This window comes from Aphelocoma coerulescens, chromosome 1 (genome assembly GCF_041296385.1).
Source record: "Aphelocoma coerulescens isolate FSJ_1873_10779 chromosome 1, UR_Acoe_1.0, whole genome shotgun sequence".
Lineage (NCBI taxonomy): Eukaryota > Metazoa > Chordata > Aves > Passeriformes > Corvidae > Aphelocoma > Aphelocoma coerulescens.
In genome coordinates, this window is record NC_091013.1 from 26540825 (window position 1) to 26555610 (window position 14786).

Sequence of the window (14786 nt, forward strand, 5' to 3'; positions counted from 1 at the left end):
ACTTTAGATATGTGTGCTTTGAGGTTTTTAACTGAAGTAGTAACTTTTTACAGTGATCATGTTATAAAAAATTAACGATGTGCTAAATTGTGCTACATAGCATAAGTTAGTTATGAGTTTTCTGTGGGTGCAGGCATTTGATCTGCAGATTGATGTCCTTGCCAGATCAGGACTGAAAACATTATTATGCACACCTAAAATTTTCTAAAAATTTAGTTGAGGTGCAAAGGGCAGACTGTGAGAAAGGAGAAGGCTGGTAGTCCATGCTGAGTCCATGTTCAAGAAAATCAGGATAGATTTCAGAACTGACTATACTTGTCTCTTTAGCTAGGGTATGTAATATATGGGTCTAAAATGGCTGGCTATGTAAATGTATATTGACTTAATATAATTATTTTCTTTAAACAGAAAATTTGTAATATATTCATCTATTAATACTTGCAGCATTTGAATGACATAATGTGTTTTATTGTTTTAAATTCAGCATTTGAAAAACCTTGCTTTTTCATGTCTAGCAAAAAAAAACAAACAAAAAAAACAACAAACCAGCCCACAGATGCTTTGAGTGGCTTTGAGTGTTACCTAACTTGTTTTCAGAGGTTCAGAAATGAGATTATAGTAATATGGCTATGAAATCACCAGGGTACACACTTGAGTTTTGGCAGAAGAGGAGAGAGATTTCAGATAAACTGTGAAGGGAGAACTGTACTTCTTGCTTTTTCTCTTTGTCTGCTTATTTGTAAAAACTGTGCGAGGTTGGTCAGATAATCTGTAACACAGCGAATCTGGAAGATTTCTGCATGGTGGGTGGTGGTGCTCAGTGTGCCTGTGCATAGGCAGGTACTTACTCTCCTGCTGGAGGAATAAGAGATGAGGTTCAGCATCCATTGGAAACCTGATCTGTATTTACAGATCATTTTAACTGCCTGTTGATGAGCACCGAGTCATCCACAGGGGAAAATATCTCTGAGTGCATCAGTTCTTATTATCAAGCCTTTTTGGTGATTTTTTATGAGTCTTTGTCTGACATTATGGGAGGAAATGAGAGGCCTGCTAGAGTTCAGTGCACTGAGCGGGCTGGTGTAGCAGCCTGCAGTTGAACCTTCTGATTTATTTATTTAATTTGGCACAGTGGCTGAGAAGAAACTGAAGAACAATGATGAGGCTGTGTGGGAAGCCTGAAGGATACTCCTTTCCAGGCATTGGAGGCAGCACGGAATAAGGCATGAAGGTGCTTGGCAGAGATGTAGTCAGTGAGCAATGGGAGGGTGGCAGCCAATTTTTTGCGACTAAAATAGAAATGATGTCTGGGATTGGTGGTAGATTGCACAGATTTTGATAGAAGTAGCTTATACTTGATGGGATAGAGAAAGTGGGACAGTACAAAGAATTGCCAAATGAGGAGTGAATGATAAAAACTAATGGAAGAAGAAAATTACCTTTTCAACGAGGTCCTAAATAACCTGAAATGGGGCAGTGCTGCCCTTCTGGAGGATGTAGAACAGGACAGTGTAGTAGCAAAGGAAAGACAGCAGAGCAGTGAAGGAAAAAATTATGAGTCCTGACTAGACTTATATTTGTATGGGTGGATATGAGTGGCTGTGTTTGAGGTAACATAACAAACTATCTGCAAAGTGATTGTCTGAATACTGTTTGTTGCAAGTTACCATTTTACTTACCTTTTTTAAGACCAGATGAAAAACATAGGCACTGTGTTATAATTTTGTTTGATTGTATGCTTTAATGTTGTATCAAAATTGTGGAGGCCATTTTTATGTGCACTGAAATAAAATTAGGTTAAGTAGGTTAGAATCCTCTGGAGCAGAGCAAAACATTCTTGGGTCAGTTTTAGTTGCCCAGGTGACATAGTGCTTTAAATCCTTGGCAGTTCTCTGCAGTATTGCCTCATAATATAAAGGCAGTTGATATTAATATAGTGACCACCAGAACATTTGGTTTTGGGCGGAATTGGTCTCCTTAGTTAACTAAGGATAAAAACTAAATCCTATGAGCTCCCAATAAATCAGTTCAAGTCTTTATGTAATGGTTAGTCTGGGGTTGGTTTGGGGTTTTTTTTTGTTGTTGTTTGGGCTTTTTCTTAATTATTTTTTCCTCTCAGTTTATGTACCTTAACATCATTGCGTGAATCAGTGGAAATGCTTGGGAAGAAATAAGTTGATAAAAAGGCAGGAAAGTAGCTGTACTCACCATTTAGACAGACTGGTTGAAATGTCTACCTTAAAGTTACTAAGAAATTAAAATATTTGGTATGATTATGTTCCTGCCCCAAAAAAGCACGTGTGCATACTGAAGGATGTACAAAATGGACCTTTGGAGGAGTTCTACTGCTGAGCAGTATTGAGGGAGGCAGAATTCTGGTAGTGTTTAACAGCACATCAGAAATATGACCCAGATTGTGATGGTGGGTTTTGTTTGTACACAAAATCTAGCAGAATAAGAAGGGATCAAAATCAAAAAGGACTCCTGAAGTCTTAATTTTTCTACATAACTTCATTTTGATGTTTTGGTTTTGTGCACAGCTTGACCATATAATGCTGATTTTTTTTTTCCTTTGTTGTCAGCCTTAATTGCACAAACACAAAAATTTAAGGTTTTTTGTCTCATTCATAATCCTTTTTTGGTTTTTAGGCTGTTGAAAATCTCTGCTCCTACAAAGTCTCTGCTACACTGTACAAACAGTTGCGACAAGTCTGTGAAGAACATGTGAAGGCACAAATCCTTCAGTTTAGAGAATATCCTTTTGTCATGCACAGAAGTGGTTAGAATGGTTAGTTTTAATCATTATTTTTTAAAACAACACTTTGCAAAAATTACACCAGTAATTGTCAATGTGTTAAAGAGGTTTTTTGGCCACTTATGTTTTTAAATCAGTCACAGGCAACTTTAGTTGTCTGGGTGAATAATTTTTGTGCATTGATGTCTAGCATGGTAATAAGAATTTATATATCATTTTAATAGGGATGCAAATTATACACATAATGTAGGAAATGTCAATATCACTATGAGATTTCTCATCAGGTGTTAATTTCTGTGGCGGCTGAGTATTGGAGATGCTTATGGCAGCAATAGCTTAAAAAAAATCATGGTGATTGTCAACAACAGTAAAAGAATTTTCAAGCATAGTGCACCTGTTTGACCAAAAATAACTACTGGTCAATAGTGATGTGTCACAGAGGCAATCAACAAGCCTTCAGGTATGTGTACCTTGGGAGGTTCTTGGGAGAGAGCTCTAAGTTGAGGAGATCATTTGGCTGTCTTGGGATGCATAGAAAGATGACGTTTTATGGTAAATTTCCCCATGGTTTACTGAAGTTACATTGCTGGACTTCTCCCTGAATGGGTCACAGAAGTGCCTGTAGATCTTCTGTGGACACCTGGCTGTAGCCAGCCCTGTTTCCTGAATCCAGTCAAGCTTTGCATGCTGAGAAGGTGCTTTATATGATAGGTGTCTTTTGTGTAATAGCCACGGGGTTGCACTTGCTGGAGCAGCAGGTGAATAGTCTATGTCCACCTTGCTGTCTGCATATTCCTGGAAAGTGCCTTAGAAAGCAGGTGCTGGATGAAGAGTGCCATATTAAACAGATATTACAGCACTGTGGCTGCTGGCATTGTTTCCCAGCTCTCTGTATGGATTTTATTAGCAGAAAATGACAGGATAATGTAGAAAGAAATGAGGGGCTACGGCCAATAAAGAACCTCCTTTCCAGGTGAATGCTTTAAATGTGCTTTGGATTGTGACTCTCAGTTTCTTGGTTCACTGCATTCTCCAGGTAGGTGCCTACACTCAGAATAATTTGGGGTTTTTAACGTTATGTAGCACCAGCATGGTTTTGGGCTGTGTAGTTTTGGTTTTTGTTGGGGGTTTGGTATGGTTTTGGTTTTTGGTTTTTTTTTTTGAGTCCCATTTAAGATACCTGGTTTCTACATAGCACATTAGTACAGCAGCTGTAAACATACCTGGTCTTTGAGAACCAAATCTTAGTCTTCTTTAAAGCAGTGTACAGCCATCTTTTGCATTCTTGCTTTTTCAGACTTTACATGATGTTATGAAAATAATGGTTTAAAACCAGTGTTTTCAAACTTTGCTTTCACCTTGCTGTCTTGATAGGGTGATGGTGGATTGGAGAGTTGAAAATTTAGTATTTTACAGGTGTACTGCTTTGTATCCCAAGGACATGAGATCAGATTTGGCCAGAATGAGTTGGAAATGATAAATGTCCGGGAGAGGAGAGTAAAGCCTCATTTAGATTTACTTGTGAGATACATGAGAATTCTGTCATTTGTAAATAACAGTTGGATCTGTTGTGTAATGAAGAAAATTCTATAGATTACTTAGGGTGACCTGGAGATGTATATGAAAAGAGTGGTATTTGGATTTGTTGAGGATTATTTAGAACTGTAACTGCTTTTAAGAGATTAGGGTCACTCCTGTTGTGCACAGTGTGAACTCATTAAACAAACAAAACCTTTCCATCCCTCTCACCTCAGCTGGTGACAAATACATGTTTGATACTGGTGGGATTTCTTGTTTAAATCTATATTAAGGTTACACAGTACAGCCACTAGATGGTATTACTGAAGAGCTGTGAATGTTATTCCTTGAAAACACAGGGAGGCCTTTTGGAGAACTGCCAGCCACTCTGCTGGGCAGCTCTGCAATTAACGGTTTATCCCTGGCAGGCACAGTAGCATTGGAATATCCATGGAGCAGCTTTGCCTAATGGCTGGCAAAGATCATCTCCAGAATCTGGCCTCTAAAAGATACTGGCAAACTAGTTTTCCTTAATGGGTGTTGTACAGATTCTCTGGATAGTCTTTTATTTTTAAGGAAGATAAATAAATGCTGGCAAGATCATTGCAGACAAATGGTAAGTTGAATGTTTCTTCAGAGTGCATATCATTGAGGTGTGAAATCTGGCTAAAATGAGTTTGTCAGAGCTTAACTTGAGACTGCACTGCATCTTCTCCAAGCTTCAGCATTGCTTTTCACTTTCCCCTTTGCTGGCTGAGTGAACTTTTGTTGTTGAAATGTAGATTCTATTAACTGACTCACGTAGACTTCATACCAGGTTTGAACAGCACTCAGAAATAAATTGACACCTTTTTTTCTGTGTGTGGAAAGAAAAAGTAACAGAGAAATGCTGAAGTTGCTGTTCGTAATTTTAAGTAATTGGAGAATCTTTAGAATCTTCACTTTTAGATAGCTCCAAGAGCTAGGTTAGCTTGTGACTTTTTTTTTCAAAGCAGAGATAATTATCCTGACTATAGAGCTAAGAAACAGAAAGGATAAAGAACTGGAACTTGCATTCTGTCTACCTTTCTTGTCTTCTACCTCCATGGTGACTTACGTTACAGGAAAAGTCCTCTCTGAAACACACTCTGTGAGAACTGTGCCTTTAGGAAGGTGGAATTATAATTCTAAACCAACATTTTATGATGAGTTTTTATTGCACTGTCACTTAGCTTTGGCTGCAGGAGCCCCATATGGTTGAATTTCTATTTTCATTCCCAAATCCACTGTTCTCTCCTTTCCTGTGAGGGTTGGGCAGAGGTATGTGACTTTTATCTGAATTTAAAATGGAAGGTGTTAGGGAAACTCTTGGAATTCAGCAGTCTGGTGAAAACCGAGTTGAAGATAACTGCTTTGAAAATGTAGTTTACATGTAGAACCTGTGTTTTCATAAAAAGACTTTCGCTGTGAACACTGTTTGCTTTAATTACTTGTAAGCATTCTTTTTTTTTTTTTTTCTCTGCCTTAAAGCAACAACCTCTAGCAAGTGGCTTTCTTGCCCATGTGCTGGGTTAGCACTTGTGCTATTTAATAAAAAAAGGTCAGCCTTACTGCTGTTTTACTTTAATATGCGTGGCCAGAAGCTATGTCAGCTTGAGAATTGCTTCAGAGGCAGTGAAATCTTTTAGGGAAGCAGTAGGTGGACAGCTGGGAATAGAAATCTCTATCTGGCCTGGGGCTGAGTTACTGACATCCGGAGTTATGCTAATGCTAAACTGGGAGTTGGGCAACCTTCTTATGAGCAAAGTTAAAAATGGAGTTTGAATGTAAGAGACTAATAAGCTAAAAAACCACCTCCTCCTCCCACTTTTTAAATTTAATAAAGAGATATTTTTCTACCTCCCTTCTTCTATTGGATTTCATGTATCTCTATTTTTCTCATGAATTTTGGCAGTTAAGTTTTATTATGAAAAGATGCTGCACAGCTTATTACTGTCTCTGCTTAAAGCTCCCTTGTGGTTTTTTTGTTGTTTTTATTTTTTTAATTTTAAAGCAAAAAACATAGCAGCGTGCTATTTCAGGGTGTTTACTGACTGTATTAGAGGTACTGTTCGAATAGCTTATGTCCTAACAGACTAATAAAACTATTTAGTTAATGGTTATGAATTTGAAAACTGTCTTGGATGTACTTGGGAATACCATAAAGTAATAGCAATAACTTCAATAAATTGCATACCTGTACAAGTCACCATAAAAGTTTAAAGTACTTACATCAGTAATTCAGGTGTGTGCCTGTGATGTTGTTTTTCAGAAGTTGTTTTATAATTTAAAATAGCACGTGGTGGTGAAGAGAAAAAGATTTTTCTTTATATATTTTCAGATCATGATCAGAAGCATTTTCTTATTTTTGGATCGTACATATGTGCTTCAGAATTCAATGCTTCCTTCTATATGGTAGGTATCCATGTAAGCATTCCTATAATCTTTAGAGTGTTGACATGGTGTTAGATTTGCAAGGATTGAAAATAAATATTTCACATTATACTTGAGCTATATAATAGATCTCAAAAATTTTGTGTCAGTTTATGGAAATGTGTGTCAGCATATGCATGTGTCATTTCCTCCTTCCCCAGGAGTATTCATTGTCAAGTGAGGGTAAAAGAAGGTCTGTGAACGCAGGCTTAAAAGTCAAGGCATGTGTGTAGTTGTCAGAGCCTGGGTGAGGCTGGCTCTGTGGGAAACTGCTCTTGACTGCTGCCTCCCACCTTAGCACTGGCCCAGCATTACTGTAGGTGCTCCTGGTTTTGACAAAATTCAACATTCACTTTCTTGCTCTGTTTTTTAAAGTAAGTCAGATACAGTGACAAGGTGCAGATTATCTTTCCAGCACTGGCCACTTGATGTTGCTTTTGTACTTTCAGCCCACCATGGTCACATCTTTGGGCATTCTGCTTTAAAGCATCCCTCCTGAGGGGCATTTTACATCATTTACCAAGAGAACAAACCCAAGCTTTGCCAAAAATTTCTGGCATTGTTACTTTATCTAAAGGCCCCCCTCAAAAAACGTAGATAAAGTACTGAAATAAGAGCCTGTTTTTTCCTGGCCTGGCTGGCTGCTGTGCTCTTGTGAGTTCCTCAGGCTGGCTGAGGAGCCTGGCATCTTTCTTCAGCCTCTTGCTTGTCCAGTGGACATCTTTTGTTCCCAGCTTCAGGAGTTTTCCTCCAACTCTGTGTTAGGCTTCCTTTTACTAAATATTGTTGATGAGGTCTGTTCATACTTTGTCTTATTTTTCCTCCTACTGGGAAAGTTCCTTTTATTGAAAACCTGATGCATGTGAAGAAGTCGGAGGTAACAAGTTTTATCTAAGATTGCTCAATTTTTAATGTTTAACAATTAGCTGCTTCATGGCATAGAGGAGCCATTCCTCATCATCTTAGAATGAAACAAGAATATGATAGAGGTGATAAGATCCTAAAGATACAAAGAATTCATGCTTTTGAAGAAAACTTATAAATTATACATACAATGTCTGATCCAGGGAATCTTATGTTAAGGTATATGATCAGATTTAATTTTTTAATAAGCAGAGAAATTTATAGTCTATTATGTGAAAGTTGGATAGGCTCATCACAGTTCTCTGCTGAAGTGTATGCCTGTGGTAGCAAGTGATCTGGTATTTTTAGGATAATTCTTGTTACAGTTTTGTTAGAGGACAGTGTCAAAAAGAGTATACACACCATTCATATATTCTTTCTGTATAATATATATACAGTGTATATATTTTAAATGTATCTATGATTTTTTTGAAAGAATCAACAGTGTGACTTACCAATTTTCAATATTCACATAGGGATATGGGGCTAGAGTTATTTAGAAACCATATCATTAGTGACAAGCAAGTTCAAACCAAGACTATTGATGGAATTCTCCTGCTCATCGAACGAGAACGAAATGGTGAAGCTGTGGACAGAAGTTTGCTGCGGAGTTTGTTGAGCATGCTCTCAGATTTGCAGGTGAGTACAGCCAAATTCACTAGTACCAGCTTTGTTTAGAAACACAGTTTGGACTGCCTAAGTCATGTTTTGTACAAAAATTATTCAGTTCATCTAGTAAATGTGCTTAAAATCTAGCTATTACATTGGTATAATTGCCTCTTCTTTACCCCATGTGCAATCTTATATTGTTTTTAAATGAGACCTCTTTGCCTGTTTTCCTTAGCAGAGGTAATGGCCTCAGATCTTAATAGATTTACAGGTCTTTTAGTATGTGCAGTATTTTGTCTGTCTTAATCACTCATTGTCACATCCTAGTGCCAGTGAAATGTAGGAACAGAAAAATCCTTCTCAGTCACTGTAAAAAGGTGTCACTTTTTGAAGTCCAGATCTTGGGTCTGTATCATAAAAACATCACTCTACTGGCAACTTCTTAGAAATGCTGAGGATAGAATGGAATGCCATATTAAGGCCAAGGTTTTCAGATAGATCATGTCAAGCTGCAACTTTACCAGAACTTTCCATGAGCAAGGGTAGTAAGTAACCAAGGAGACTGATGAGTGCTCTGTTTCTGGCTTGTGCATAGGTTGTCCTTGAGTTGATGTTGCAGCCTTGCATGATGTGCAATGAAACTTTGGGGCTGTCTTTCATTCCTAAAACCTGTTGAAGTTGCTCCATTTCAAAGTGGCATACAGCATTACAAAACTGGCTGAAGGTTTGAAAGAGTTTGAAGAGCCAGACTACATTAAATTGGCATTAGGCAGCTTACCTGGTTTTCTGCATTTCATGTTAATCCTCTTGACTTTAATATGTAGCTTCCTCTAGCATCACAGAAAAATTATTCTGTTTGAGAGGAAAGCCATTAAAAAAATTAATGTTTTGAAAGTGATAGAATAATAGAATGGTTTGGGTTGGAAGGGGCCTTAAAGATCATCTAGCTCCAACCCCCCTGCATTGGGCAGGGAACCTTCAACTAGAAGTCCTTAAGAGATAAAAAGTGGTCAGAATGTAATGAGTTTTACAGCTGTTATATGTTTTGGAAGAAAATTTTCTTCTGTTCTTCCACCACACTTGGGAATTTTCCCTTTTACTTTTCACTGTCCCTCTGTTTACATATTAATCCCTAGTTACCTTCTTCAGACTGTTACAACTTTATGTAGTTGCCCTTTCTGACTTACTTCCTTTCTATAATAAACTGTTAGTCATTATGCAAAAGTTTTTAATGTTTCTGTTGTTGATGCTGTTTTTTACACACCTTATTTGATACAATTTATTTTTCCTGGGCCACTGAGAGAAACCTGGCAGATCTGAAGATGTGTTACTGAGCATATTACTGTTTTACTGATGAGAATTACCTGTTTTGTGCCAGTGTTTCACTAGTTTGAAAGGGGTTTGTTTGCCACAGAAATAGCAGCAGGAGTTTAGATCTCAGGTGGACTGGATGTCATTGCTGTGCTGTGATGTCGGGTGCTGGTGTTGGGCTGTGTGCCTTAAACAGAAGCCTATTAATTTAGAGTTTTGGAGTACTGATGACTGAGACAAAGCATTGCTGCTCTGGGAAGTCAGTTCTGATCTCAGTCTTTCTAAAACCAGTGGGCAAATAGAATTTGTTCATGTAATGTTACATTGGCACTTCGCACAGCTGTGTGCATCCTTCAGATTTTCCCTGCCCTCTTATGCCTGACAAACAAAATATGCTACTGTTACTATGAGATTAATGTAAGTAACTAAACTGATTTCTTGAGCAGGTTTACAAGGAATCATTTGAACAGAGGTTTCTGGAAGAGACAAATCGTTTATATGCTGCTGAAGGCCAAAGATTAATGCAAGAAAGAGAGGTAGGTGCATGTGGTAGATGATTGCTTTTATGATAGTTTTATTGACTGTGGGATTACATGAGAACTTTGGTTGTACTATGGTGTATTAATGTCTACTGAAATTTACTGGCACACAGGTATTCATGTGTTTTGATGTGGACCACGGTGTGATATCAACAGGGAGAGCAGACCCCAGGTTGTCACGGAACTTGATAGATACAATTGTGTAGTAACCCAGTGACTTTTTTTGTAACTGAAGTCATACTACCAGCTATAATACGTTTAATATGAAATATTTATTAATAAAAATACAGGTTATGTAGTACATAACAGCGTTCTGGTGGAATAGTCCTTTCTGATTCATATTCTCTTTAAAAAATTGTGCTGGTTTGGTCAAATTTAGAAATATATTCTCTGAGAGAAGGCACAACCACCCTTCCCCACCAGGTTCGGGAAAAATAAATTTTCCTCGAAGAAAGTGAAAGAGATAAAAACTATTTATTTAACAAACACACAGGAAAAGGATAATGATGCTAAATAATAAAACCTCTCAGTCTGCTGAGAGAAACCTGGGAAAATGTCAGTGTCCTTCTGTCGATCTCTCTCTCCCCTTGGAGCTGGGATGGGGTGATGGGCCTTGGTGGAAAGTTCTCCCAATGTATTCTGATGTTGCAACCATCCAGCAGAGAGAAAAGGAAAAAAAAAAAAAACCACCGAAGTCCCAGGAAAACGAAAGTTCAACTCTCTGAAGGAAAAAAAGAGCTGAGGAAGAAACTGCCGAAAGCTGTCTGGAAAGAAAAGCAAGCTGGGTGCTTCCCTTCCCTCCTGCTCTCCTGCCGCAGCTGAAAAAAAAGTCTATCTCTGTGTGACCTTGAACAAGCTGCAAACTGCTTTGAAAAAGTTTTGCTCAGTTTTTCCTTCCCCTCTCAGGCTCAGTTTAAAGGCATAGAAAGGCACAAAAAATTATTTTCTGGGCATAGGGCAGTGATATGGGATACACATAAAGTCACCCCAAGACAAAAATGTAGTTTAAAATAATTGTCATGGAACAAGATTAGCTAGCTGGCTTTCATACCATTGTAGTTGAACCTGTTGTTCTCTTGTCTTGTTAGGTCCCAGAATATCTTCACCATGTTAATAAACGTTTGGAAGAGGAAGGAGACAGAGTAATAACATATTTAGATCACAGCACACAGTGAGTACAAATTTTATGATTTTTAGCGCAAGTCAAGCATTTGTCATAAATCAGTATGATTATCCATGGTCATAGAGACACAGATTCTTTCTTCATTGTCTTACAGATATTATCTTGTTGACAGTGCTTGTGAAATAGCTTGTTTTTTTAGACTTCATTTTTATCAAAAGTTACTTCTTCAAAAGAATATTTTCAGTAAGAAAGAAGAAATTTGTTCAGAAATACTAATTCTGTATACTGCAGTTAAAAAAACAGTGTATAAGAACTCAAATTTCCATTATCAAAATAGTAGCTGATTTTAGCCGTTTATGTACTGATAACATCTTTAACCACAAGTGCCTTGAGGGAAGGAAAGACTTGTTAGAAAACCCAACCAAACAAGCAAAACCACAAACAAAACAAAACAAAAAAAAACCCCAAACAAAACCTGAAAAAACCCAGAAGGACAGAGGACATGAGTATCATTTGTAAAAAGTCCAAGGTGTGAGCTTAACAATAGATAGGCTGCTGCCAGTGTACTGTGTGAGGTGGCTTGTCCTTTTTTCACTTGGGTTTTAAGTAATAGTTTGTGTGTTGTTGGGTTAACACATTCCTGCAGGAACTGACACACTACATAAATCCATACATAATTTGTCCTGTAGTAAGCTGTTGCTTTTTTTCTTTAGTTAAGAACATAACATTAAATTTATTGGGTTTTAGTCTTCTGGATGATTCATTGGCATTTCATTTGATGGCAAAGGGATAACTGAATACAAATTATCTTTTAACTCTTTATTTTCTTCAGATGTTTTAAAAAATATATATATGCACATATACATTCATATGTGTGTTTTGTGTCATGGCACATATTTGAACTTGGATCTTCTTTCTGTAAATGCTGATTGCAGAGTGACTAGCTTTTTCTGGTGAAACCACTCACATTGAAATATATGGAACTATTTCTGTTTATAAAGTTATAGCAAATATATGTATTTATTTACTATTTAGGTTAAAAAGTAGATTGATACCATTACATTTTCAGTCTAGATAGACATCAAGTACGCGTGTTGAATTTCACCCTTAGTTAAAGGCTTAAAAACCTACTTTTAGAAGGCTTCACACTAATTTCTTTTCCTTGCATTAAGAAAGAGCAGCTCTTGAAATTAGAGTGCTTGAGTTTTCCTGGGGTCATACTCTTTCTATGTGTGTGCATGAAAAAAGCAGAAAGGATGCTATTTAGTAACTGGGTTTGATCTTGAGATGGAAATGATACTTGTAGGACAAAACCATCATGTGAAACACCATTCCATATACTTCAAACAATACATGGGAAGTGTGTTTTTGCAGCCCACAGAGGGATTCCTTCAGCCCAGCAGTACATGCTCTTCTGGACAGCTGACCAGATTAAGCATATCTCCTTGTCAGTCAGTAGATAACCAAGGTACATGGCTTTGAGGTCATACGGAAGGTACCTTCTTGCACCTTCCTTAGCTAGCAGTCAAGGTAGATACTCATTTTGTTTGCTTGCTAGGATGTAGTGCTTTGCCTCTTGGCCTTAAGCAGACAAATTGTCCCTGCTTCTCCTGTACTCAGAGTAGGTCTTCCAGGGCAAAGGATGGTATTTCGTACAACCCTGACTCCTGCTGTTGGAAACAGCCAGCAGCTGCAGATAGCAGTAGTTGGAAATGGCAGAGGATATGGAAATTACCATAAAAATGGCCGTGTGTTAATAACAAGGGTCTATCTAAGCAGTATTTCATGTTCACTCATGACCACTGAAGGAAACGAATAGAGAAAGTGTGTGTGATACCCTGATACTCTCCTAGTGTCTGCCTGTTTTCAGCTCAGTGTATTTTCTGAACCTGCTGTGGTTTGTGTCTTTGTATCTCTGAAATACTTGCAGTTTCTCATGGGGATTCACATCAGCTTTTCTGTCTGTGCCAGGCTTTGGCAAAGCATTCCACCAGTTCACAGCCACCAGGAGATAAAGTATCTCCTTTTAACTCTGGTACCCAGTACCATTGCTGATGACCCCAGTTCATGCACTGGAAAGAAAAGTGAGTCAGTTCCCTTCACCCCTTTCCTGCCTGTTAATGGTATCCCTAAGTCATCTCCTTCCCATAAAGAAGAGTCTTGACAAGTGCAGTTGTCTCTCTTGTAGCTGCTGCTGCATATTTTGATCATCCCTGCTCCCTTCTCTGAGCCTTTCCAAATGGAAATGGAAGGACCTAAATTGTTGTTTTGTGTGGAAGGTCAGGCATGTCACTGATGGGCTGTTTCAGGAAAGAGAGTGGGTTAGCAAAGGTACTCTTCCATTTTAGCAAACTTGTATGCTGCTACAGGAAAGGCTTCCATCAATCCAGGTTGAACATCTCTTTTTCTAGGAAATCTCAATTAAGGTTCTGAGAACCAGTTTTATAAAATTTAAGTCATAAAGAAATGGTTGGTCTTTTGTTGTCCCATTGTAAGCAGGGTGGAAGTTTAAACATTGAAATTAATTATCCCTTTGCACTTCAGGCATTTACTTCATCTTTTAGGCAATGAAAGACATAAGGAAAAACTTTCCATTATTTTTCAGTTCTGTCTAAAATAAATGTATAAAAGTAAAAGGTACGGGATATTCAAGGACAAATTTAAAATGTTTTGCAAATTTGTGTCTTGTGGCTCTAGCTCAGTTTATGCTTGGAAAGTTTGAATTTTGAAGATCACTTGTGTGTGTTGTTTGGTTTGGAGTTCAAGCCCTTGGAGTTTGTTTTGTTTCCAAAATTCAATATGACTTTTTTTCCAGTAATACTTTTTTGTATTGACTTTTGCAATGTAAGTATCTCTTCTACTGTATAAGGACTTTCTTTTTAGTATTCAAACCTGAATTTATTTTTCTCATTACATAGTTTTTTGTTGTCTTATATCATGTGATGTTTTTGTCCTAATTTATAGTCTCTGTTTTAAGTAGAAAATTTTTGGGTTTTTTTGCATTATAATGTGAGTTATACACAGATACACTGTGACAGAGGGCAACTCCTTTAATGCTTCTAATATATTTTTCTTGCCTAATTCAGGAAACCACTGATTGCTTGTGTGGAGAAGCAGCTGCTAGGAGAACACTTATCAGCTATTTTGCAAAAAGGTATTCTTTTTAAGTTAATGTAATCTTTGATTAGCAATGGATTCTCATATTCTGCAATAGCTATAAATTCCACAGCTTTTACTTTAGGAGGTACATCAGCCATGGGAAAAACTTCCACAGACACAGAAAGCCAACCCTATGATTGTTACACCCACTGTGACAAGTTTATTTGGAAAGAAAATGTCTAAAATCTAATTCCATATATGTAGAGGTTGCTAAGCCTCTAAATCTCCTTTGACTTGCAGTGGCTTAGGAATTAAACCTTTGGAACTGCTTATTTCCTAGAATTATGTAAACTTCTAAATGGGAGCTGCAGTTACTGTTGTAGCTTCTTTCATGTGATAATCACACAGCTCAAGAGCAATAGTTTCACTTGTGATTGTGTAGTTTAAGAATCATGAGTTATTGGAACTGGCAGCATTC

At 37.6% G+C, this 14786-nt stretch overlaps 1 protein-coding gene across 6 annotated transcripts in view; it reads left to right on the plus strand.

The window, feature by feature from the left end:
- CUL4A (cullin 4A) overlaps window positions 1-14786 on the plus strand; it is a 35941-nt gene that overhangs the window by 1532 nt on the left and 19623 nt on the right. For 3 of the 6 annotated variants that reach the window (XM_069004510.1, XM_069004520.1, XM_069004479.1), the window contains exons 3-9: window positions 2650-2753; window positions 4820-4889; window positions 6633-6706; window positions 8104-8266; window positions 9994-10083; window positions 11175-11257; window positions 14296-14363. In XM_069004510.1, coding sequence (XP_068860611.1) covers window positions 2650-2753; window positions 4820-4889; window positions 6633-6706; window positions 8104-8266; window positions 9994-10083; window positions 11175-11257; window positions 14296-14363 — 652 coding nt within the window. The other 3 variants (XM_069004531.1, XM_069004499.1, XM_069004488.1) reach the window with 3 other exon arrangements.